Source organism: Lampris incognitus, chromosome 14 (genome assembly GCF_029633865.1).
Source record: "Lampris incognitus isolate fLamInc1 chromosome 14, fLamInc1.hap2, whole genome shotgun sequence".
In the NCBI taxonomy this organism is placed as follows: Eukaryota; Metazoa; Chordata; class Actinopteri; order Lampriformes; family Lampridae; genus Lampris; species Lampris incognitus.
The window spans coordinates 30,463,948-30,488,822 of record NC_079224.1 but is presented as its reverse complement, the minus strand read 5'-3'; the positions used below and the strand labels follow the sequence as shown (position 1 = coordinate 30,488,822).

The following is a 24,875-nucleotide window of genomic DNA, read 5'->3' as shown; positions in this document are numbered from 1 at the left end:
ATTATCTGAACCGCTTATCCGGCTGCAAAAGAAGAAAATCTTAGAGTTGCCCAAAATAAACTTGGATGAAATGTATGACATTTGCGTAACAGTATAAAGAAATTTATTCATAAGGCTTCATCCTTATTTTCAAAGCAGAATGTCTTTGAATTCTAAGGTTATCCTGTGATGAGTGTATGCAGAGATAAACATTAGTCTTTAAACGTGACGTAGGGGTTCAAAGTTAATCAGAGCACCAAGTACAATTCTTGTCAACCTGAGTGTCACACTTTTATTGGTCTGAGCACATTGAACGTCATTGTATAATCGAATAATTTGTTAACATGTCACGTGACTTGGGACATGGCATCAAAATTTCAACTTTCCCGGAAGTGCCCATGCGATTTACTACGTGCACCGGCTTCCTAGTCAAGAAACATCGCACTATGGCCGCGCTGTGAGCTTTCCGAAACGCCCGCTGTGTACATACCTTGCCGGCAATCCGTCACCATCGACGCCTTGAACATGGACCCCCGGTCCAGAGGCTTCTTTCGGGGGCATCGGAGTTGTCAGTAGTTCTCCTGAAGTGCTATATTATTTGATTTTGTGTTCCGTCACTTTTGCACGCTACGGGGATTTAAATAGCAAGTGACAGCACGTAGCACAAACCCCATCTGCCAGCTAGCTCGCTAGCTCTATAGCAAAGAAGGGCATCACTTTCCTTTTGGAGTAAAGGACAAGAAAACTACACCCCTGCTTAAATTAACAGAAGATAGGGCTTCAGTGGCTGATTCCCCGTCTTCCAATCAATCCACACAGGCATTGTTAATTCCTGGTAAGGATAACAACTAACGCCAGTTTGCAAGTACAGTGTCTTCATTTTTTTTTTTTTTTTGGTCAAAGGCACCCACTCGGTAGTTTGTAGAGGAGGCCCTGCCGGCTGTCAATCCACCAGATTAGCAAATTTCAGATAGCCAATTTTGTCAGAGTAAGAGAAGCTATCTGATTAAAAAGTTAAGACTAAGAGATCTGAATAATTTGAGACACTTAACTGGATCCTCGGACATTTTTAAAAAAAAATCTGTCATGGTAAAAAAAATGGCTCAACTCAACTAGCAAAGGTGGGTTGGAATGACAGCTATCGTCAGTCCTTGTCACAGCTAATGGTCATTTGGCTAGGCATGTTTTCCATGAAGCAACCTCATGATGTTAATTAGCTCTATTGTCACCAAAATCCTAGCTATTACACATCGAGTGTGAACTTTCGCACAGGTTAAATTTGATCTGTGAACTTTTAAAAAGTAGTCGTCGCTTGTCTCGACAGCTAATTTAAATGTCAAGTTACATATGTGTTGGGAACTCGCTCGGCCTGTGATTAAGCGCTCCTCGAACCAAGTCGGGCTAACCAGCTAACTATTAACTAACATTGTTGCACATCAATGTCAGTCGTGGCAGCGATGTGACTAGGCCCGACCTCTTTGCTGTGCTTAGTTCTTATAGACACAGTCAGCTTAAGGTAACGGTCATGATTGCGTGAATTAATGCTAAACGCGATCCTAACAGTTTCAGCCACGTAGCTTAAACTAAGCACATAGTCAGTTAAACTGGGACACGTAAAGTTAGCCGACTGTCTGCTAGCATTAGCTAGCGACGTTAACTTAAGCCGCCGGGAATCTAGCTAACGGGCCAATAAATTATCCTACCATCCCCACCACATAACTGGGGACAAATGGCTCTTGACATGTTTCAACTTTATTTCATCCCGAATGCCGACAGCTAGCCACCGCCCCTGTAACGGCCATGTGGCGGCGATAGTTTTACAGTGATGCCCGGTGTGGAGACAGCATGGCACTAAATAACCATTAGCAAGTTAGCAGCTAACGTTAGCTACATTTTCAGCAGGTGGATGGTGTGTGACACGTCTGCTGTGGATAGTGGTCACAAGTCTAGTACCTGTAGTTGGTATTCCCGTGGACTCAGATAAATTTGATTGATAAGAAAATCGCACCTACATTCTGTATAATTGTTGACCTTACACTACTTGAATAGATGCCTTTCAGTTCTAGCTAGCGTTAGCATTCGTATTGAAACAAATGTTAACAGTGAATGAACTTTGACCCAGGGTATCCATTTTCCGAAATTCACGCACACAGTCCTGGCTTGTGCGTGAATTAGTGGCCAGTCATGAATTGGATATCGGCAGTCTTACCAAGGTAGAAGTTTAACGATATTCTAAACCATGTAAAATGCCCAGTTTAACACAGGTAATCGTTTCACCTCATTAGTCCCTAAAACAAACGATGCATTCTTCTGTGTTGCAGGTTGATATTCATAGAGGGACATATTGTTTAGGCACCATCCATTCTGATCACTAGATAGCAGAGCTAAGAGAAGGTCTTTGTCATGAAACAATTTAGCCAAGATACTCTAATACATTGACACCCTAAGCAGTAATTTGTCTACTGAATGTTTTGAGTAGAGATTAAGAAAACTTGAGTGCAACTAAGAAAAGTGAGGGGGAAGTGATGCATGTTTTTATGAGAAAGCATGTAAATGTAATATGCTGGGGAACAAGGTTATGGCTGTGTGTGTGTGTGGGGAGGTGTATCCTTGTTATCATAGGAGGAACCTTAAACCACACCCGCACTGCTTGGTCTGATCTAGTCTTACACTTCAACCCAATGTTGACTGTAAATGACCTGTCACATTTTCAAGGTTTTATTTCATGGAGATTATTTTCAACACTATTTGTCACAGGATTGATATTGAAATCAAGTTTTTTTTTTTACAACTGATATAACTGCAAACTTGGTTCATATTTTATTCAAACCATCTTAAATGGTTCAAGCCACCTAAGTAGCAGCTGGAGAATTTCATATAGTTCTTTGTAACTCTCTTTCCTCTTTCTCTAGGTAGGCTGGCAAGGCAGCACCACCCTAATGCAGAACAACAGAAGTACATGAAATGAACAAACCACCGCAGCCTATAACGGGACCTACTTCCGTCCCACATCCTGCCCCTTCCCCTGGACTCACACAGGTGAGAGCCACTGAAATCTTAGGGTCAAGCCAGGTTTGGCAGTTTAGAATTTGTAGGAAGTTGGCCAACTGACATCTGTTTTTCTTCCATTCTTCTCAGGCTGCCTATGCTCCTGGACAGCCTCCTTCTCTAGTTTTTGCGACCCCGCCGCCTCCACAAATGAATTCTGCTGCACAACAAAGACAGGTATTATTAATCATTTTCCTTCATTTCTTTTCCATTTCGGCAGTTGGTGTCCAAGTATGTGGTCTATTATGCTCAGTTCGGTCAGAATCCTGCTTCCTCAGTCCTATTTTTCACACAAGCTGCTGACAAGGCTATCTCTGCTTTAATGTTTTGATTAAACCTATGTGAGAATATGTAGTAGCTTATTTGTGCTCTTTCTCCCTGGCTGTCAATCTTGACTTCTTGCTTCTCTTCTGCTGTCCTCCCAGTTCACTACAGGGCCTCGTGCTTTACACCAACAGGTACTAACACCCCTCACTTTTCCTTAGCATTTGGTTTTTCTTCCGTAGTGTAGTGCATGCGTTCGATTCCAAGTGTTTCAGGAGAACTGGACTATACAATGACTAAACGAAGCCCTATAATGAGAACTACACCACATAATAGAAATGCAGGTGTATCGATGAGGCTTTTTGTATCTCCTCACCTCGCACAACTTTGCAAGTAATATAATAAGCAAACTTTCAAAAAAATTTCCATTACGTCGGTACTTGTGATACCTAGAAGGCTATGACTATAACAACCTGAGTGAAACCAGTAGGACAGTCCTGTGTGATTTTGAATTTTAATCATCAGCGTGTAAATGTGTTTATGTCTGGTAGAGAGTTTCATGTGCTAAGAATGATATTTGTGCTTACTGTTATTGGCTGAGTGATGGACTGCTGCTTTTCCTAGTCTCCCATTCTTACATCTTGTCATCTCGACCTTCTACATTCTATCTTATCCTCATTTTCACCTTTATCTCACTCCCTCTCTTGCTCTCTGCTCATATGTTGTGCGGCTGAAGGGTGGATACAGAGCACTTCAGGTAATGGCTTTACTCTTCCTCCACCCCCCTCCTCCTATCTTTGGCCAACCTCTGGAGTTGGGAGAAATGAAATTCAATACAGTTTAGACTCTGTAACCCAAGAACTGAACTTGCCGCACACATTGGCAGCTGTGGTCAGAGCAGTGCTTTGAGCTGTTGGTTGACCTAACATTCAGGCACACATTCATAAACGACCACATTCCCACACATGGCCTAGTGGGACTCACTATTCTTGCCTATGTCAAATAGACTCGCAGAAAAATGCACACGCGCAATGGAATTGCTTACATGTCAGTTGATTTATTTTTCATTCTTCCCCCCCACATGTACACCCTACCTTGTCCTCCAGCCTTATTATCAAAACCGACCGGCAATCCCCAGCAGTGCTCCGAGGGTCCAGACCAGTAGTGGCCCACGTCCTGTGGGACCCACTCATGTCTACCCGCCTGGCTCCCAGATGATGATGATCCCCCAGCAGCAGCTCTCTTTCCCTGGTTCCCCTCAGAGCTACTTCATTCCTCCTGGACAGGTTGGTTCATACTCTTAGCCTGCGACTAGTTGACTCAGCATTGTGTATCTGCTGCTCATATTCTTAACACTGTGGCAGTAATTTATATTGAATATGGTGTCTTTTCACAACTCAATAATCCATTTCCAGTCTAACACTGTTGTGTTCCACTCCATGTCCCCCCCCCCCTTTCAGTATCGGGCACCGTACATGACACCTACCCAGCAGTATCCTGTGACCAGTGGCACAGCAGGCTTCTACGCTGGAACTAGCCCTGCTGAATTCCCTGCTTATGGTAATAATATTTGCTCTATGTGTTGCTTCTGGCTTGGTCGGGTGTCCCTACAGACACAATTGGCCGCGTCTGTGGGTGGGAAGCCGGATGTGGGTATGTGTCCTGGTCACTGCACTAGTGCCTCCTCTGGCTGGTCAGGGCGCCTGTTCAGGTGGAGGGGGAACTTGGGGAATAGCATGATCCTCCCACATGCTACGTCCCCTGGCGAAGCTCCTCACTGTCAGGTGAAAAGAAGCGGCTGGCGACTCCACATGTATCGGAGGAGGCATGTGGTAGTCTGCACCCCTTCCCGGATCGGCAGAGGGGGTGGAGCAGTAACTGGGAAGGCTCGGAAGAGTGGGGTAATTGGCTACATACAATTGGGGAGAAAAAAAAAAGGGGGGGGATTATAATATTTGCTCTAGACCCACACCTGCCAAGCACAACCATAGCTATATATGTTGATTTCCTCAAAAATAGGACTTCGAAATGTAACAAAACAAATTTGACTTTAGAATGAACCAACATTTATAATGCCTCAGCATTTGGATAAATACCTCTTTTCCCATTTGGTAGTAGTAGAATGTATGGTGGTTTTGCTTGGCAGGTTGGCGTGTGCAATGTCTTTGTCAGACACCACTCTCTGTGGAGTGCAGTCAGCTGTACAGAGGTCTGGCTTGGTTCTGCTTCTCAGTCTGTGTTCTTTCTATCTGCAGTCTCACCTGACACAGCCTTAACACCCTGCTTCCTCTGGTTCCTCTCATTAACTCATTCTGCCTCTGTCTCTTCCTGCCCTCTCTCCTTCTCTTTCTTCCCTCTTCTCTCCCTTGCTCCCTTCCTCTCCTTTGTGACATTGGTTCAGAGCCCTCTCTTGCTGCGAGGGAGAGGCGGGGTGGTGGGGGGAGAGGGGGTGGTCGAGAGAATGGCCGTCTCTCTCTCCACGGCGCTCCTCTCACCTCCCAGCGCTATCCCGGTGAGTAGTTTGTGTGCGCTTGTGTTGTTAGCCAGCACGCTTCAGTGGCAAGAATCTCTGTAGTATCTCCTGTCCTGATGGTCCTGCTTATTTGCCTGTTGAATTTTAAGATTTTCACTTTTATGTTAATGATTTTTACATGTAGGAGTATGTATTCTCCTTGACACATTTTGTAGACATTACATACTCACAGTGCGCCCTTTAGGGTTAGTGTGTTTGTTCTTGTGTCCTGCAGCTTTACAAAATTGTGTGAAGCCATGTAAAAAAAATTACATTGGGATTTTTTAAAAATTAGTAGAAAAGGGGCTAACATGTTTAACCAATTACAAATTTACCACTGTCATTTTACAGCACTTAAAAAATGTAGAAGTACTTGAAATTACCTTTTTCCTCTCTTGCTTTTTTATAGCCGGAGCATACTATCCAGCCCAGCCCCAGTACCCACCATCTGTCCAACCTGCAACAGTTATGATTAACCCTGCGCAGCAGCAACAGCAAGCTGCACCTCCTCAGCAACCACCAGCCCAACCACAAGGCCCACCCAAGAGGGAACGCAAACCGGTATTGCATCACAACAAAGTAGCGGATGTCACCTCTTTACTGAGGTCAAGAGAATTGAATAGAGGGATCCTTTATTGTCTGCTCACTGTAGAACTTTCTCTTTGGGCTCAAAATAACAATGGCACTCATTATGAGGGGTTGCAGCTGTAGATCAGTGGTGAGAGGACAGTTGTGTAGTATTGGATATAGGATAGCTTTTAGGTGGAAACTCAACCAAAACGTTCCCTTTCTCCCGATAGATAAGAATACGAGACCCTAACCAGGGTGGCCGGGATATCACAGAGGAAATAATGTCAGGTGGAAGGTCCACCTCCACACCAACTCCCCCACAGGTAAGCTATTGGTCTATTAAGGAAAACTGGGCTCTGTACACTAATTCCAATATGAGTCTGAAGCCGTTACATTTACGTAGGTACCCATCTCACTTAGTTGTCCGTACTTGTATTACTGTTCACAGAATTGTCTGTACTTGTATTACTGTTCGTACATTATCACATTTAATCAGTTTATCAAATTTTAACTGACTCATCCTATATTGTATGCAGTAAAATTGTTACCAAACTTTAGATTAAATCGTATCTGTGCTAACAGGTATGTATGGAACATAGGTCTGTGGTGATTTACATAGAAGGGGTTTCAGTCTGCAAGAACGGATTTTTCTTCCTTTCTCTGAGTTACAAAGAGAAAAGTTGCATATTGAAACATTTTAACTAGTCTGCTCATTTTCATGTATACGGGTCATTTTATCTGACAGTTGACTCCCTACTGGGCCAATAAAAACTGAAACTTTTTAAAAATCAATTTTAACATTTAATTGGCGTGTAAAATTGATTTTGATGAAAAATGACAATGCTTTGTGGAAAGTGATGTGTACTTGAATGTGTTTTAATAGATTGATATAAAATCTTTTTGTAGGCCCTTGTATCAGATGGAGGTCCTGCTCAGACAAATGGTGAAGTTACACAGCCCATCACCACAGTGATGAGTATAGGTTGGTGTATTTGGTTTACATAAAGGCATTAGTGCAAGCTTAATATAAATTCGAATTTATTTCTCCTTCTGTTCATTGTTTGATTTGTCAGCTTGTTTCCATTTCCCAGATGAAAACACAGATCCTCCTGCTATAGCTGAAACCCCACCTCCTCCTGCCCCAGCAAACCCAGAGCCTGTGGTCGAGGCTCAACAGGAAAATGATGCCCAGATTGCCCTGCCCACTGAGCCATCCTCACAACTGGTGGCTTCTGCAGTGACCATTGAAGTGCCAACCCCAGTGGCAGAGGAGCAGCAGTCTGCTCCATCGCTGCTCCCTCCAGAAGCTGACCTCTCCACTCCTCTGCCAGAGCCTGATGCTAAAGTTAGTGACACAGTGGATGCTCCTGTTGGCCCAGCTGCAACATCAGCAGTGAAAGAGGTACCTGTCAAACAGGAGGAGCCACAGATAAGTCTACCTGCAGCTGAGAAGGCTCAAGAGAAAAAACCTGAGGAAGAGAGTGAAGAGAAGAAAATGGAGGTAGAGAATGAAGACAATAAAACTGAGGTAGAAGAGAAGGAAGCGGAAGAGAAGGAAGAGCAGAAATTGGAGGAATTGAAAAAAGTGGAAAAAGAGGAGTGTGTGACCAGTGGTAAGTTGGAGCTGGAACCTACAGGTGAGGTTGCAGCAGTGGTGACCTCCATTGCCATAGCAACTGAAGATGCTGCTAGTCCATCTACAAAGGCAGTCGCAGACTCTTCCCTTGAGTCTGATGTCAAGCCTCCAGACACATCACTGGAAACTGTTGACCCACAGACCCAGGATGCTGACCCCAATCCCTATACCAAGCCTGAACCCACTCCGGCTCATATAACAGAGCCTCTTCTTTCCAATGGCTTTCCTCAGGACACTGATGACCTGTCTGTGGATATATCAGACACTACACCCCTTGCCAAGACAGGCACCACTCAACCTCAGGAACCTGCATCTGTGGCTGCTGTGGTAACATCAGCCCAAGAGGAGAAGACAGAGGAAGAAGGGAAAGAGAAGGATGAAGATGCACCCCCTTCCTCTGCCAGCTGCACTACAGAGGAATCTACTATGCAAGGTAGAGTGGGGTCAAGAGTTTCACTTGCATTGTAAGGTGGCACAGTTCTGGTTTTACTTCAGATTTTTAACAGACATACCATCAATTTCTTTAAGCTGCTGTGTCTGTGCCAAAGAAGAAGAGGAACATGAAAGAGCTGAACAAGAAGGAGGCCATCGGAGACCTCCTGGATGCCTTCAAAGAGGTATGCATCAGTCTGGGTTGAGAATGTGTCAATGAAAGATGAGATATATACACATTGGCACAGGTAGTCTATGTTGGTTTATATTCTCAGCAGTAACCGTAATGCCTGAAACAAATTAGTGTTCAACACAATGTTCTGTTCTGTACATAAAATGGATACTTGGAATGTAGTTGTGCCCTGTTTTCATCCATCCAGGAACAGGAGGCCAAGCCTGCCCCTGAGTCCTCATCTACTCAGGCTGACCCACTCCCTGCCACTCCATCCCCTCCTACCACTGAGGTTGCAGATGAGACCTGGGAAGAGAAGGAGGACAAACAGAATGCAGAACCAGACAGGCAACCCACACCTGAGCCAGCCCAGCAGAAATACCAGTACAAAGAAGGTATGGTTGGGTTTGATGTTTGTAGTAATTGAAAATGACTGTTTTGACATTTTCTCTCCCTCCTCCCGCATCACCCATTTAAATGTGCCTCTTGGGTAAAAATACAGTTCAGTGCTATAAGTGTGTGGGAATGACATGCACATACATACCTTTTTAAAAGTTTACTCTTGCCTCACCACTCAGAACAATGGAAGCCGATAGACCCAGAGGAGAAGAAGCGGTACGACAGAGAGTTCCTGCTGGGTTTCCAGTACATTAGCGCCAGCATGAACAAACCTGAGGGCCTGCCTGCTATCTCTGATGTGGTGCTGGACAAGGTAAGCCAGTTTCCTCACACTGCGGGGTGGAGGACAAAAGGTCCTTCTATTGCATCTGTACAAAGACACTGATTGCGGATTGAATTTTTTTTTATATATATATATTTGCCATAATTGTCAGCTGTGAAGTGTCCATGAGCGATTAGTGTTAGCATATTATGAACAAGCTCCATGTGAAAGTACAATTTCACATACAGTAATAACATTACACTTACTTAAAATCAGTGGCCACCAACCCTTCTCCTGGAGAGCTACTGTCCTGCTGGTTTTCACTCCAACCCTAATTTAACACACCTGATTCAATTAATCACACTGCAAAAAACATGAGCTTAAATACAAGAAATAAACACTGAATTTGAGGGGAAAAGTACTTAATACTAGTGAAATTATCTGTCCATGCAGCAAGATAATTTTACTTGACAAGAAATCTTAAAATAAGTTGGTTCCAGTCTAGAAATAAGTAAGCTCGGGTGAGTGTTCAAAGGCTTGGTATAAGAAGAAAATGCTCGTTTTTAGATCCAATTACTTAAGATCAGACTTGCAACAGCACAGTAATAAGTGAAATACACTGAATATTAGCAAATAATTCTTAACTCAATTTTTTTGCATTCTTAATTTTAGCACACTGAAAAAGGCGCAAGAAATCAAATCACTAATTTAGTGGAAACTACTTAATACTATTGGAGTATGATTATTCCGTTACTTGAAACAAGTTGGCTCATCTTGAAATATGTAGGCCCAAACTTAAAACTAGTCCTTAATCCCAGAGCATACATCTTAAAACAGAAAACTTGATTTTACTGAAATCACAACCAGGACAAGTGAAATTTCTGTCAACATTTATTGACAACTCTTTCCAAGTTTGAGCAGTGAAAATCAAAGTGTACTTTCATTTCGTGATAGGTGAAGCATGTTAGGCCACTGAATAAAAATGTATTTATATATATATATATATATATATATATATGTATATATATATATATATATATACACTCACCGGCCACTTTATTAGGCACACCTGTCCAACTGCTCTTTAACGCAAATTTCTAATCAGCCAATCACATGGCAGCAACTCAATGCATTTAGGCATGTAGACATAGTCAAGACGATCTGCTGTAGTTCAAATCGAGCATCAGAATGGGGAAGAAAGGTGATTTAAGTGACTTTGAACGTGGCATGGTTGTTGGTGCCAGACGGGCTGGTCTGAGTATTTCAGAAACTGCTGATCTACTGGGATTTTCACGCACAACCATCCCTAGGGTTTACAGAGAATGGTCCGAAAAAGAGAAAATATCCAGTGAGCGGCAGTTCTGTGGGCGAAAATACCTTGTTGATGCCAGAGGTCAGAGGAGAATGGCCAGACTGGTTCGAGCTGATAGAAAGGCAACAGTGACTCAAATAACCACTCATTACAACCGAGGTATGCAGAAGAGCATCTCTGAACGCACAACACGTCGAATCTTGAGGCAGATGGGCTACAGCAGCAGAAGACCACACCGGGTGCCACTCCTGTCATCTAAGAACAGGAAACTGAGGCTACAATTCGCACAGGCTCACCAAAATTGGACAATAGAAGATTGGAAAAACGTTGCCTGGTCTGATGAGTCTCGATTTCTGCTGCGACATTCGGATGGTAGGGTCAGAATTTGGCGTCAACAACATGAAAGCATGGATCCATCCTGCCTTGTATCAACGGTTCAGGCTGGTGGTGGTGGTGTAATGGTGTGGGGGATATTTTCTTGGCACACTTTGGGCCCCTTAGTACCAATTGAGCATCGTGTCAATGCCACAGCTTACCTGAGTATTGTTGCTGACCATGTCCATCCCTTTATGACCACAGTGTTCCCATCTTCTGATGGCTACTTCCAGCAGGATAACGCGCCATGTCATAAAGCTCAAATCATCTCAGACTGGTTTCTTGAACATGACAATGAGTTCACTGTACTCAAATGGCCTCCACAGTCACCAGATCTCAATCCAATAGAGCACCTTTGGGATGTGGTGGACCGGGAGATTCGCATCATAGATGTGCAGCCGACAAATCTGCAGCAACTGCGTGATGCCATCATGTCAATATGGACCAAACTCTCTGAGGAATGTTTCCAGTACCTTGTTGAATCTATGCCACGAAGGATTAAGGCAGTTCTGAAGGCAAAAGGGGGTCCAACCCGGTACTAGGAAGGTGTACCTAATAAAGTGGCCAGTGAGTGTGTATATATATATATATATATATATATATATATATATATATATATATAAAAAGCCTTGTGTCATTCTTAAATCAAGCAATTAAACTTTAGTTTGTGTCACTGAATCTTGAAACAAGTTATTTTTTGTGAAAGAGAATGGTACAAATTGCTACTCTAGCTAATGTAGCTTGTTTTAACAATAAATTACTCAATTGTAAGATTTCTTGACTAATTGAGGCATAAAAGACATATTCATGATCAATTTAAGAATATACCATGAATTCAAAGATAGAAACTAGTATTTAATTTTTAAAACAGGATAATTAATCTCATATTTCCTGATCTAAGATTTTAAATCTTGGCAAGCACAGAAGAATTTGCAGTGGCAAGGTCTTGTTAAGTAGGTAATCAGTAGAATCAGGTGTTAAATTAGAGTTGGAGTGAAAACCGGCAGGACGGTAGCTCTCCAAGAGCAGGGTTGGTGACCACTGCTTCAAATGAAATCACACATGCACACTCTGAAATCAGGTACTTGTCTGCTGCGATGAAATACATTTATTCAGCTTTTGAATGTCTTGCTTTTCAACACATGCAAGGAGGTCATATTCTACCCCTTATTTTGCCCGTAGGCCAACAAGATTCCGCTACGCCCTGCTGACCCAGCTCGTCTGATGAATGCTGGTCCAGATTTTACCCCCTCATACTTGGGTAACCTTGGGAGACAGTCAACAGGTGGACCGCGAGGCCCGGTAACACTGCTAATTAAAACTTAATTCCTGTTTGTTGAAATTTGGTTATAATCATAGGTTTTATAATGCTTATAGAAAACCTGGGCAAGTCATTAGAATTGAAAATTATGCTGTGTAGGCCAGAAAAAGCTATGGAACTTGATGCTACTGCAAAATGTACTGAAAATTGACTGTAGTTTGATGTGCAGTTTGAAGGGGGCTTGCAACACCTGATTAATTACCCAAATTTTCAGCGATCTGACTGTTGGACAAGCCGATAGATTTCTGGTATGTGAGAAATTTTGGTCGGCTGTCTTGAGCAGTATCGCGATCCGATTTCCCACAATTCAGTGCGAAGCTACCCGAGTGCTCCTGCATGAGCCAACAATAACAATATGGCATAGACGAGAGAGCGCATACAGTGGATTGAATGTATGGAGACCAGATAGATCAAGCTCTGTCAACAGTAGCCTATACATTAGCTTAAATAGGGTTGGTGGTATGGTGGTCAAATCTGATCTTGACTGCAACCTGTGCCTTTCTCCTAGCCTTCATTGCAAACATGTCAAAAATGTAAAATAATACTTGTGAGTTAACGCAATGTACAAGATTGCTTACATCATACAGTGTCTGCCCAGCTTTGCTCTTCTCATCTTTGACCCCGCCTACTTATCCAATTAACTTTCTCTGCTTCACCCCATAACCTGTTTGTTTTCACTTTGTCCCAAAAGCCCCCTGGGCCACGTCGTTCCCAGCAGGGCCAGAGGAAAGAGCCCAGGAAGATTATCACCAGCATGTCCCTTAACGACGATGTTCAGCTTAACAAGGCTGAGAAAGCCTGGAAGCCCACTGTAAAAAAATCTACCCGCAGTCGTGGAGGAGAGGAGGTTGATGAAGAGGACTCTGAGCAGGCCAAGACCCAGGAGCTGTTCAAACGTGTGCGTAGCATCCTCAACAAGCTGACCCCTCAGATGTTCCAACAGCTAATGAAACAGGTGACGGATCTCACGATTGACACCGAAGAGAGACTCAAAGGGGTCATCGACCTCACCTTTGAGAAGGCCATCTCCGAGCCCAACTTCTCTGTGGCTTATGCCAACATGTGCCGCTGCCTTATGGGGGTGAGTCATCCATTTGTGTTTGAATCCCTTTTTTTTTTTCTCTCTGATTGCTCCATTGATGACCTCAAGTTTGTGCCACGTGTCTGGGCCACTGAATGTAAATGATGGGATTGAGAAACTGAAGGAGCTTAGATCACATATTCTTCATTTTTAAACGTTTTCTCCCCTCTAATATTGTTTGAGCAGTTTTCCCCCCTTATTTGAGGATTGTCTACATTTTCAATCGAATAAGAATTAAACTTGGGCTCTACCCTGGTTCTTTGATTGGCTCTTCCTCAGCTGAAAGTCCCAACTACAGATAAACCAGGAGTCACTGTGAACTTCCGTAAACTGCTGCTCAACCGTTGCCAGAAAGAATTTGAGAAGGATCAGGATGATGATGAGATCTTTGAGAAGAAGCAGAAAGAGTTGGAGGCTGCCAAAGATGTGAGAAATATGTTTGTCACTGGCCTTACCTTAACCATCTTACTTTAACCCAAACAAAAATGGCACAACCCAACTTTCATGTTGCCTTTGTTATGCCCACAGGAAGAAGAGCGGGAACGCCTTAAGGTTGAGCTGGAAGAGGCCAAGGACACGGCCCGTCGCCGATCACTGGGTAACATCAAGTTCATAGGCGAATTGTTTAAACTGAAGATGCTGACTGAGGCCATCATGCATGACTGTGTGGTGAAACTGCTGAAGAATCACCATGAGGAGTCTCTGGAGTGTCTCTGCAGGCTGCTGTCCACCATCGGCAAAGACCTGGACTTTGAGAAGGCTAAGGTAGCAAACACTTTACATGCCAACACAAGACACATGCATAGACACTAGGATTGGGCGATAAGTTTTAATTTTCAAATCAACCACCACCACCCCTTCAATTGGAAAATGCTGATGTATTTTGGAGACAGACAGACAGACGTTTCAGCACCAATGATAGTTTGTGGCTGAAACGTCTGCTTGGCTGTCTGCCTGTACTGCCTTCAGTAAAGAAGAAATGGCAAACGCATTTTGGTCCAATGAACCATGTGGTTGCTTGCAGCCTCTAAATGAAGAAACAAGTGGGAAGAGTAATAATGCTGTACTTCAAGGCTGTCAAATGATCCAAGTTACCCTAACAATTGTGTGGAGATGACCTTGCCTTTATTAGTGCGTGGGGGCTAGTGTTGTCCATTGTTGGCTACTTATCTGAATGAAGCCCCTGCTGCATGTTCCAGTGTGACTGTACGTGGTGGTACACATGCTTTCTTGCCTCAAGCTTGATACCATGAATGCTGAAAGTCGCAGAAATTTAAATAACCAAAATAAAGGACTTTAAATCATTCATCCACCCATCCATTATCTGAACCACTTATCCTGCTCGCAAGGTCGCGGGGATGCCGGACCCTATTCCAGCAGTCATTGGGCAGCAGGCGGGGAGACACCCTGGACAGGCCGCCAGGCCATCACAGGGCCCACACACAAACGCACACATCCATTCATACCTAGGGGCAATTTTAGTATGGCCAATTCACCTGATTACATGTCTTTGGACTGTGGGGGGAAACCGGAGCCCCCGGAGGAAACCCATGCAGACATGGGGAGAACATGCAAACTCCACACAGAGGATGACCCACCAAGGTTGGACTACCCCGGGGCTCGAACCCAGAACCTTCTTGCTGTGAGGCGACCGCGCTAACCACTGCGCCACCATGCCGCCGACTTTAAATCAGCCAAAATTAAATCCGCCAACAATGGATTTGGCCCATTTGCATGACCAATGTATTTATATATCGGCCCAACCCTAATAGACTCACCCTCATCACAAATGTTTTATTGTAAGAGTTTTTTTTTTTCAATTAAAAGCAAATAGACTAGATTTTGTAGTCTCTAACTACAGCTTATCCTAGTTTATTTTAGGATTGAGAAAACTGAGGACATTTCTGTTTGCATATGGTTTCATTAATCCATGCACTGTCCATTTTCCTACCTTTTGACTGTTTAACAGTAGCTCTCTTTCTCTCTTGCTCTCTCTCAGCCACGTATGGATCAGTACTTCAACCAGATGGACAAAATCATCAAGGAGAGAAAAACCTCATCCAGAATCCGCTTCATGCTGCAAGATGTTCTTGATCTTAAAAGGGTATAACTCCCTCTAGTTTTTTCTCCTTCTCTTTCCCTCTCAATAATGTATCCATTGCTCACCTTGTCGTGAGCTCGGCTGCACTTGGAAAGGGTTTGAAATGTTCTCACCTTCTGCCCTGTAGTGTAATTGGGTGCCTCGTAGAGGTGACCAGGGCCCTAAAACAATTGACCAGATCCACAAGGAGGCAGAGATGGAAGAGCACAGAGAACAGGCCAAGGTCCAGCAGCAGCTCCTCTCCAAGAAAGAGGCAGGAGGCAGGATGGGAGGCAGTCTGGGAGGCCGAGGTCCATCCATGCCAGGAGGCGGCCGTGGAAACCAGCCGCAGGACGAGGGCTGGAACACAGTGCCCATCTCCACAAAGAACAGGCCCATTGACACCTCCCGCCTTAGCAAGATCACAAAGGTTTGTTTAATTACACCAAGGGGGTTTTCATTCCCAAGTCAGTAACGTTGCATTTTTATGGGTAAGTGTGGGAAGGTTGATCAGAGATGAAAGCCTCATCTAGTGCAGGACTCAGTCTCAGTTCCTTTTGACTGTTTTTTTTTTAACTCATTTTGTTTGTCTTTGTATCTGCATAGCCTGGTGCTCTGGACTTTAACAACCAGCTATTGGCTCCTGGGGGCAAAGGCATGTGGGGCAGCTGGGGCAAGGGCAGCAGTGGAGGAAGTGGCGCTAAACCAGCCAGTGGAGAACAAGGTAAAATGGAAACACACGCTTTCAGTAATGAGACTGTTGAGTGTTCGATTTTTGCAATTACCATTCTATCCTTTCCTTCTTCAGACTCTGGTCGTCCAGCCACAAGCACCCTCAATCGTTTCTCTGCCTTGCAGCAGTCTGGCTCCCTGTTTCCTTCCACAGACTCTGACCGCAGAGTTCCTCAGAGGTAACTAATGGCTGCAAAGCTTTTCTCACCAAATGAGCACATGAGGACTCCACTCTTCCTTCCTTTATTCACTGCATCATCTTTAAAGTCCTTTTAAGTCCTCCATCCATTTCCCTGTTTTTCTTCCATGTCCCTCCCTGTTGATCTTGACACATTGCTTTGTTTTTAAATCTGTAAATCTGATAATGAGAACAACTAACCATGCTTACTTGTGTGGCTGTTGCAGCTGGAAAAGCGCTATATAAATGCAATCCATCCATCTATTTTCCTCTATTAATCCATAAATGGGTATAGCCAACTATTTACACTTGCATGCCCTTTGTCTTTGTGGTAAATTTATAAATCTGTAAGCTACAATTTGTTTGCATGGCTACAGTATTTTTAAGTCATTTGTTCCAAATGAGAATTGTGATGCCATATTCTCAACAAGATTTTTTTTTTTTTTTGATTTTTGTTGTCTTAATTCTTGTGACCACCAAGCTTAAATAAACTTTATTCTTTTTGGGGGAGTTTCACATTCAAATGTCTCATATGTGCCCTCTTTCTATATCCACAGCGACAATCTCTCTTTTACTCATGATTCTCATCCCTCTCTTTGTACCCCAGGTCCAGCTCCAGCCGTGAGCGTGGTGGGGACAGAGATAGGAGTGATAGAGACCGCTTTGACCGCTTTGATCGTCATGAGGGACGGGAAGCTCGTGATGACAGGGGCACCCGGCCCCCCATCACCAAACGCAGCTTCAGCAGAGAGTCTGAGGAGCGCAGTGGACGTGGGGGAGACAGCCGCGCCATGGCCGAGCCTGTGCGTCGTGTGGCCAGTATGACTGATGACAGGGATCGGGGCAGCCGTGACAGGGATCGGGGCAGCCGTGACAGAGCGCCCAGCAAAGAGCCTAAAGGTAAAAGTGATGGGAGTGAGGTTGGAGGAATGGGACATGGCAGAGAGAGAGGTAATTGGATAGGTTTATTACATGAGTGGAATAAAATAGAACAATCCGCATCAATCAGATCTTTTTTCTCCCTTCTCCACAGTGAAGAGTGACAGTGCCCCAACTCCTCCCCCTGGTCTCCCTAAACCTGCCTTGAGTAATGATGAGGTAGACAAGAAATCCAGTGCCATCATCGAGGAGTATCTCCACATTAATGACATGGAGGTATGAACTTTGGACCATATACATTTGTTGATTGATACACGTTAACACAATGCAAATTTTTACTCACACGTGTGCATTATGACGGCTAACCTTCCCGATTTACTTTATCTGGTGCTGTAGGAGGCGCTGCAGTGTGTGAGTGATCTGAACAGCACCTCGCTGCTCTTTGTGTTTGTGCGCAATGGGGTGGAGTCAACTCTCGAGCGCAGCACCATTGCCAGGGAACACATGGGCCTGCTGCTGCACCAGCTCATCAAAGCAGGCACACTGCCCACACAGCAGTACTACAAAGGGTATGTGTGGGAGAGAGGGGAAAAAAAAACAACCTAAAATGCCTCATTGTTTGCGTATTTGACTCCACTAGAAACCCATTTTGTGCTTCTCTTTTATCTGATCCCCCCCCCCCCCTTGGGGGGTTGGGGGTTGTTAATCTGAAACAGTGTTCCTACAGCAAGATTTGTTTTTGTTTTTTTTGGGGGGTTTTTTTTTGTGCCTGTAGGCTACTAGAGATCCTAGAGGTGGCAGAGGACATGGCAATAGATATCCCTCACATTTGGCTCTACCTGGCTCAGCTCATCACCCCCATGTTGCATGAGGGAGGCATCCCCATAGGACAGCTTTTCAGGTGAGGCCTGACCCTGGAAGTAACAAGAAAAACTTGAAAGCCGAAAGCCACTTTATTTAACATTGTTCAACATTCTTACAACGAATTGTATTCTTAGAATGAATTTGTTCTCTGCATTTAACCCATCCTATTGTATAGCAGCAGTGGGCAACTGCAGTGCCCAGGGACCAACTCCAGTTCTTCTTTCCACACAAGAAAAACTTGAATACTGTTATACAGGTTGCTGCAGAAAAGCTGATCTATATAAATCATCTTGGGTCATAAAATGTCTGAGCCTTTGTAATTTTGTGTCTAGGGAGATCTCCAAGCCGCTAGTGCCTCTGGGAAAGGCTGGCGTACTGCTAGTAGAAATCCTCACTTTGCTCTGCAAAGAAATGGTATGTGTGCTTTGCAGATAAATACTGTTTTGTTTTGTTCTTTTCCCCCCCAATTTTATTGATTTTTTTTTTTTTAATTGAATTTTATTCACATACTTGCCCTATTTTTTCCGTTAGACCCATAAGAAGGTTGGGGTTATGTGGACAGAGGCTGGCCTCAACTGGAGAGATTTCTTGCCAAAGGACCAGGATGTCAACAAGTTTGTGACTGAGCAGGTCTGTTGAAAACACCAATATAAAAGCTACAATCCTGGATAATGCAGAAGTTTATACTTTTTATCACTGTTGTATTCATGAATATCAAAATTATGAACTCTTTTGTACTTCATCATTTTTATAACTGTTGTGTAGCACTTTGGTAAAAATAATATACCTCACAATGTTTTACATCTTCTAGATAGTAGTGACACAGCAGCCACATTGAAAGAACAAGGCAGGTAGCAGCAAGTTTAGAGAGAAAGCAAAGGTGTAGCCAACAAGCAGATGTAGCAGCCCAAGCATATAGAAGACCTTTATCAACAGATATTGCTTCAAAAGCTAAAATTCACTCTCAGCCATGTTTGTTTGGCAGTGTGAGTTTCTGAAACATTTGTAGCTGTGGCTGTTTTAACTTCAAATGTGTATGTGGGATGTGTATGGTCAAACACCAATCCAGTTACTACCTGTATCACTATAGTCATCAGCAGGGACGGGATGGTATGAAAATTTCATGTCACGGTTATTGTGACCAAAGATATCATGGTTTTCGGTATTGTTAAAATGTGTTCAAAATGTTTAAAAAGTGCTAATAAACACGAAAATCATTTCACCAAAGGTATTGAAACATACAAACATTTTTATTTAACCTCTGGTTAAAACTATAAATAAACAAGCCACATTAGATTAGTAATTAATTAATAAACAAACCACAATAAATCATCAGAAGAATTATGTACTTTTTTGGATAAATATTCTAACCGCTTTAAACATTTGAAAATAGAAATTGATTTGAAATTCAAGAAGTTAAAAAAGAAAAGCTGTTGTAAAGTGTTATGATTGAAGTTAGTCAGAATGTGTAAATACTTAAAACAACTTAAGCTCGGTAGCTAGCGTGGCCAAAATTAGCTTTATAAAAACAATTTTTAGCTATCCTTAGCTAATGTAAAATTATCCCTAGGTGTGTGCGTGTGGGGGGTCAGCCCTGTGATGGCCTGGCGGCCTGTCCAGGGTGTGTCTCCCCGCCTGCCGCCCAATGACTGCTGGGATAGGCTCCAGCATCCCTGCGACCCTGAGAGCAGGATAACGCGGTTTGGATAATGGATGGATGGATGAAGTAAAAGAAGAACCATAGATAAATCCAATCAGCAAAAGTTTTCAACCAACAAATGTGAAAAAAATGTGCATGTAATAACACAACCATATGTAACCAAAGCCAATACGCCTATAATATCAACACAACCAGTTATTTGCAGAGACATGCACGTGGGCTTGTGCGTGCACACACAGGGTCTATAATCTTCAGTGTTTCGTTAATACAGTTGACCTCATGCATAGTTTACGTAAATGAAAAGATGATACCAATAGCGCTTATCTTGTTGGAACAACGTTACTTTTATAACCAGTTCCACGACCATCAAATTGTATATTAACAACTAAACATACTGCAGAGGTGGATCACTTGCAGTGAGTGTGTAGCACGACAACACACGTACAGTTGATGTGTTTACTAGTCTAGAGCATGTACTTAAAGTTTTTTTTTCTTTCTTTTCTTTTTTTGGATTTTTTCCCCCCCTTTTTCTCCCCAATTGTACCTGGCCAATCACCCTGCTCTCTGAGCCATCCCAGTCGCTCCTCCACCCTCTCTGCCGATCCGGGGAGGGCTGCAGACTACCACATGCCTCCTCTGATACATGTGGCATCGCCAGCCACTTCTTTTCACCTGACAGTGAGGTATTTCACCAGGGGGACGTAGCGCATGGGAGGATCATATTATTCCCCCCTCCCCCTCGAACAGGTGCCCCGACCAACCAGAGGAGGCGCTAGTGCGGCGACCAGGACACATACCCACATCCGGCTTCCCACCCACAGACACAATTGGCTCCACCCACAGACACAGCCAATTGTGTCTGTAGGGATGCCCGACCAAACCGGAGGCAACACGGGGATTCGAACCAGCGATCCCTGTGTTGGTAGGCAACAAAGTAGACCACTATGGTACCCGGACTCCCTAAAGTTTCCATTTAAATATATTGGCACACTATCATCAAGTTAGACAAACCATGTCATTTCCCCATTCCAAAGTCCTCACGTGCATGAAGTAACATTAAAAGTTAACTGACATTGCACTCACTGTTAAAGCGAAGGGTGATGTTTGTGGAGATGGGCAAACATGTTGGAAGTGTTAATCTTCGCATGTTTGCCAGGTGGGGTAGTCCTCTTCTATGAGCTTCCCTTCAGAACTTTTAACATAACCAAAATAAGCCCCGACTTCAGAGTTTGTCTTTTAGACAGTGCTGCTCAGATTTTTCACCTATCACCTCCATCAGCCATTGTTTTGGAAAAAAATAGCTAGTCGGTGTAGCATGTTCAGCTAGCAACATGGCACGCTGTGCCTGCGTGACTACATAAATTACGTTAAGTGATAATAAAACGAGATCATGAAAATTTGACACGGTATGATAACCTTCGGGAATTTTATCATGATATATTGAAAAAACCGGTAACCCTCCCATCCCTAATCATCAGTAAGTAAAACAAAAATGGTAATCCTCAGGATTGTAGCTTTAAACCCTTTTCAAGTTATTAATTTGGAATGTTACACATTCTGTTCAGAAGTACACCTCAAAACATAGTAATGGACTTTGATGAGAATCTATCCTGAAGGAACTGCACATTTGTGTGTCTCACTCATTTCAGAAGATAGAGTTTACATTGGGGGAGGAGATGGAGTCAGAAGAAACCAATAAGAAGGTCCTGAGTGGGGAAGAGCTGAGCAAACAGCTGGATCGACTAATTCATGACAAGGCCAATAACCAACGCATCAGAGATTGGGTCGAGGTGTGTGTGGGTACTGGGATTTATTCTATTCATGGGCTTTGATAAAGGTTGCATGATTTGTAGGTTATATTCTCATTGTTCAACCTGGTTTTCAGGCTAACCTGGATGAGCAGCAGACTACTGCCAACCAGTTTGTGCGTGCTCTCATGACGTCTGTGTGCCAGTCAGCTATTATATGTAAGTATGTCTAGTTAGAATCGGTAGAGGTTAACAAACAATAGTGGTAATCTCCCCCATTCATGTTTTCTCTAAACAAGTTTTTGATCCTCCTGTCCTCAGGTGATAACCCATATAAGGTGGACGCAAAGCAGATCACTCAAAGGGCCAGTCTACTGCAAAGATACCTCTGTGATGAGCAGAAGGAACTGCAGGCCCTCTATGCACTGCAAGCACTGATGGTGCATATGGAGCAGCCTGCAAGTGAGTTTCCACTAATCCAGCGGTAGTCAGTTATGTGCCACTGATTAGTCCTCCTGTCTGGTTATGTTAATCAGCTGGTGTAGTGCTGAATTTGAAAGAAAACCTGCATACACACAGACTTCCATGTCACATAATTGAATACTACTGGACTAACCTATAAACTCTAGCTTGATAATGTAATGATAGAATACCCACTAATGTTGAGGCCAATGGAAATTACTCAGCAGCCATATTTGCATTCGTTTAAAAATTAATTGCCGCTGAGGTTTTTGCTGGCTTCTGACTATGGCTAGATGTGCAGCACATGGTTGCAAGACTACATTTCAAAAGGATGCCATAAAACTACACACAGGTGACGGTAACGTTAGAAAAAAATAGTATTTTCTGTTTATGGTTTCAGTGTTACTTTTAAGGTCAAAAGTTTTAACTGCATGTTTTGAGATCTAATTGTATTAACGGTACATGATATTCATGACTGGCTAAGTCTGTTTTAGTGAGTTTGCTGACATCTACAGGTTAAAAACCATATAAAGGTTGAAAGCATGGCAGGCTGGTCTTGATACTCTGTGATGTAAACATAGCAGGACAGCTGTACCTAATAAAATTTATAATGGGTCTGTTGGATGTAGGTGTGCCAAAGAACCAGTATTGACTGTACTATTGACAGTTGTTATTGCTGGCTCTGTCTGTCAGCGCTGATAGGTGAGCTGACACACCTTCATCAAACGGACCCTATTGTTAATGTTATTAGCTACAGCTGTGTTTATCGGGGATCAACCCTATGTTACTTCGGTCTTTTGGGTTAGCTACTGAATAGATGAGCTATAGGGTTAAGGTAAGTGTTGGGTTTATGTTAGGTTTAAGTAGAGGTTGAGGTTAAGTCAGGTTAAGGTAGGTTAGGTTAAGCTTAGGTAAGTTCATTGAAATAGGGTTGAGGAACATAGGGCTGAGGAAACATAGACACGCTCCCGTTTATCCTGCTATGCTAACTTCACAGAGTACCAAGTCTGTCATGTTTTTAACCTTTACATGGTTTTTAACCTGTAGCTATTTGCCACTTGTTTAATCTGCTGTAACCGAACATCATGATATATGGGTGAATTATGGTGGCACACGCTCTGCATGTATGAATAACTGCAGCTAAGACAACAGATGCATGTTTATTAATAGATTAACATCAGCCTCTTTCCTTCTGCTTCTCTAGACCTCCTGCGAATGTTCTTTGACACCTTGTATGATGAAGATGTTATTAAAGAAGAGGCCTTCTACAAGTGGGAGTCCAGCAAAGATCCTGCAGAGCAAACAGGCAAGGGAGTTGCTCTAAAATCGGTCACAGCCTTCTTCACCTGGTTACGTGAGGCCGAGGAAGAGTCTGACAAGGATTAATGACTTACCTGAACGCTATTGCCCCCTTTGGTGAGGGATGGGCTCTGTAGGAGGTTGTGGGGAGACTTGAACTATATATTGCCTAACAGGCGGACTCAATCAATCCTCAATGAGGATATTTTTTATTCTTTTTTTTTTCTTTGAGAGAAGGACCCATGACAAACAATCAATTCTTTCTCGCCTTCTCTCTTGTTTCTTCATTCTCTCCCCCACCTGCTTGTGTCACAGCAAGTGTCCTAATTAAAATAAACCTGAAAAATAATTCAGCAGGATTTGCTTGTTAACTATGCGCAGAACACCCCACATCGTTATGTAGACATTTTTGACTTTTTGAAAACAGTACAAACCAACACGCTGCTCTTTTTATGGTTCTAGATCATTATATTGCCTAACATTCTATATGACACTTAAGAGTAGACATTTGAATGTCATATAGCATGTTCCCTGGAGTGGATATCACGCCTTAATGTGTGTGATAACTCAACCAACCAATAGAGCTCTTACGTCTTTTGTCCCTTACTGGAGTGTGCAGCATGATTGAAGTGTCTTTCCATTAATGATGCAATGGGAAAACTTTGGTAGACAAATGTATGTTGCTGACTAATCATAATCCAATGAATGGAGTTTTCAAAGAGTTTGTCTTTTCTTTTTCCACTTACTGTTTACTGCAATGGGACCTGTGAGGACAAAAACACCGACGACTGGTTGTGACCCTTGACTACTAGGGGGTGGTCTATATGCTTCCTCTAAGCCATCCTGTCTCCCATCCTCAGTAGTCGACTAACCTGCAGACTCTTCATCTATACCTCTTCTGTACTTTACACGAGCTGTTGGGACTCTCTCCCTCCACTACGGACGGGAGATCCCTGTAGAGGACACTTAATGACCGATTGCCATCAAAACTTGAAACCTCCAGAAATTGACTTGATGAAAGATATAAATTTAAAAACAAAAAACAAAAAAAAAAACAGAAATGATCCGAAAGCCTTTTCTACTCTAAGTGGAAACACATTTCAGGAGCGTTCTGTAAATATATAATGAAAAAATGTCTTTTTTTTTTCTCCTTTTTTCAGTTTTATTTTTCAGAAATAAACAAATTGCTGATGTAATGCCATGTATCCTTTTCCAGCAGAGTTGGCAGTTGTCCGGATGCAGAGAGTTGCATTAGATAATCCATTAATTTTTTTTTTTAGTTATATTAAATTTTGTAAATATTTTTTGCTTTCTGTATTATTTAAGGAATTATTGCTTCTTTTGCATCGGAAACTGGAAAGATGAGGAAATGGATTATTGCAAATAAAAGACTTATCAATTTGCTGAGCAGAATCTGCACGTGTCCTGGGGCCTCATTTTATAAAACTGAGCGGAGGATTCGGGTCTAAAAGTTGTATACGGACGCAACACAGACGGTGCTTACGCACAAACGTGTTGTGATTCATAACTGCGCACGCGCCTACCAACCGACCACGCGCGTACCAACCAACCACGCCGCTTTCCCTTATACATCGCGTTCAGCTCGAAAT

At 43.1% G+C, this 24,875-nt stretch overlaps 1 protein-coding gene and 1 non-coding gene across 2 annotated transcripts; both read left to right on the top strand.

The window, feature by feature from the left end:
- The first annotated feature begins 418 nt into the window (after positions 1–418).
- On the top strand, positions 419–24,672 carry eif4g1a (eukaryotic translation initiation factor 4 gamma, 1a). The gene is made up of 30 exons (XM_056292671.1): positions 419–814; positions 2,892–3,018; positions 3,118–3,204; positions 4,398–4,577; positions 4,752–4,851; positions 6,213–6,364; positions 6,604–6,696; positions 7,280–7,355; positions 7,465–8,442; positions 8,538–8,626; positions 8,822–9,008; positions 9,192–9,325; positions 12,144–12,263; positions 12,974–13,363; positions 13,643–13,789; positions 13,892–14,128; positions 15,363–15,467; positions 15,592–15,873; positions 16,050–16,167; positions 16,252–16,354; positions 16,961–17,253; positions 17,387–17,508; positions 17,629–17,801; positions 18,008–18,133; positions 18,429–18,510; positions 18,628–18,726; positions 21,406–21,546; positions 21,642–21,723; positions 21,826–21,966; positions 23,171–24,672. Exons 2-30 carry the CDS (start codon positions 2,944–2,946, stop codon positions 23,350–23,352), a joined length of 5,094 nt encoding a protein of 1,697 aa, XP_056148646.1. The 5' UTR covers positions 419–814; positions 2,892–2,943; the 3' UTR covers positions 23,353–24,672.
- LOC130124618 (small nucleolar RNA SNORD66) lies at positions 13,414–13,490 on the top strand. Its single transcript, XR_008811385.1, has one exon. It is a non-coding gene; the product is annotated as a small nucleolar RNA SNORD66 (small nucleolar RNA).
- Positions 24,673–24,875: the final 203 nt, after the last annotated feature.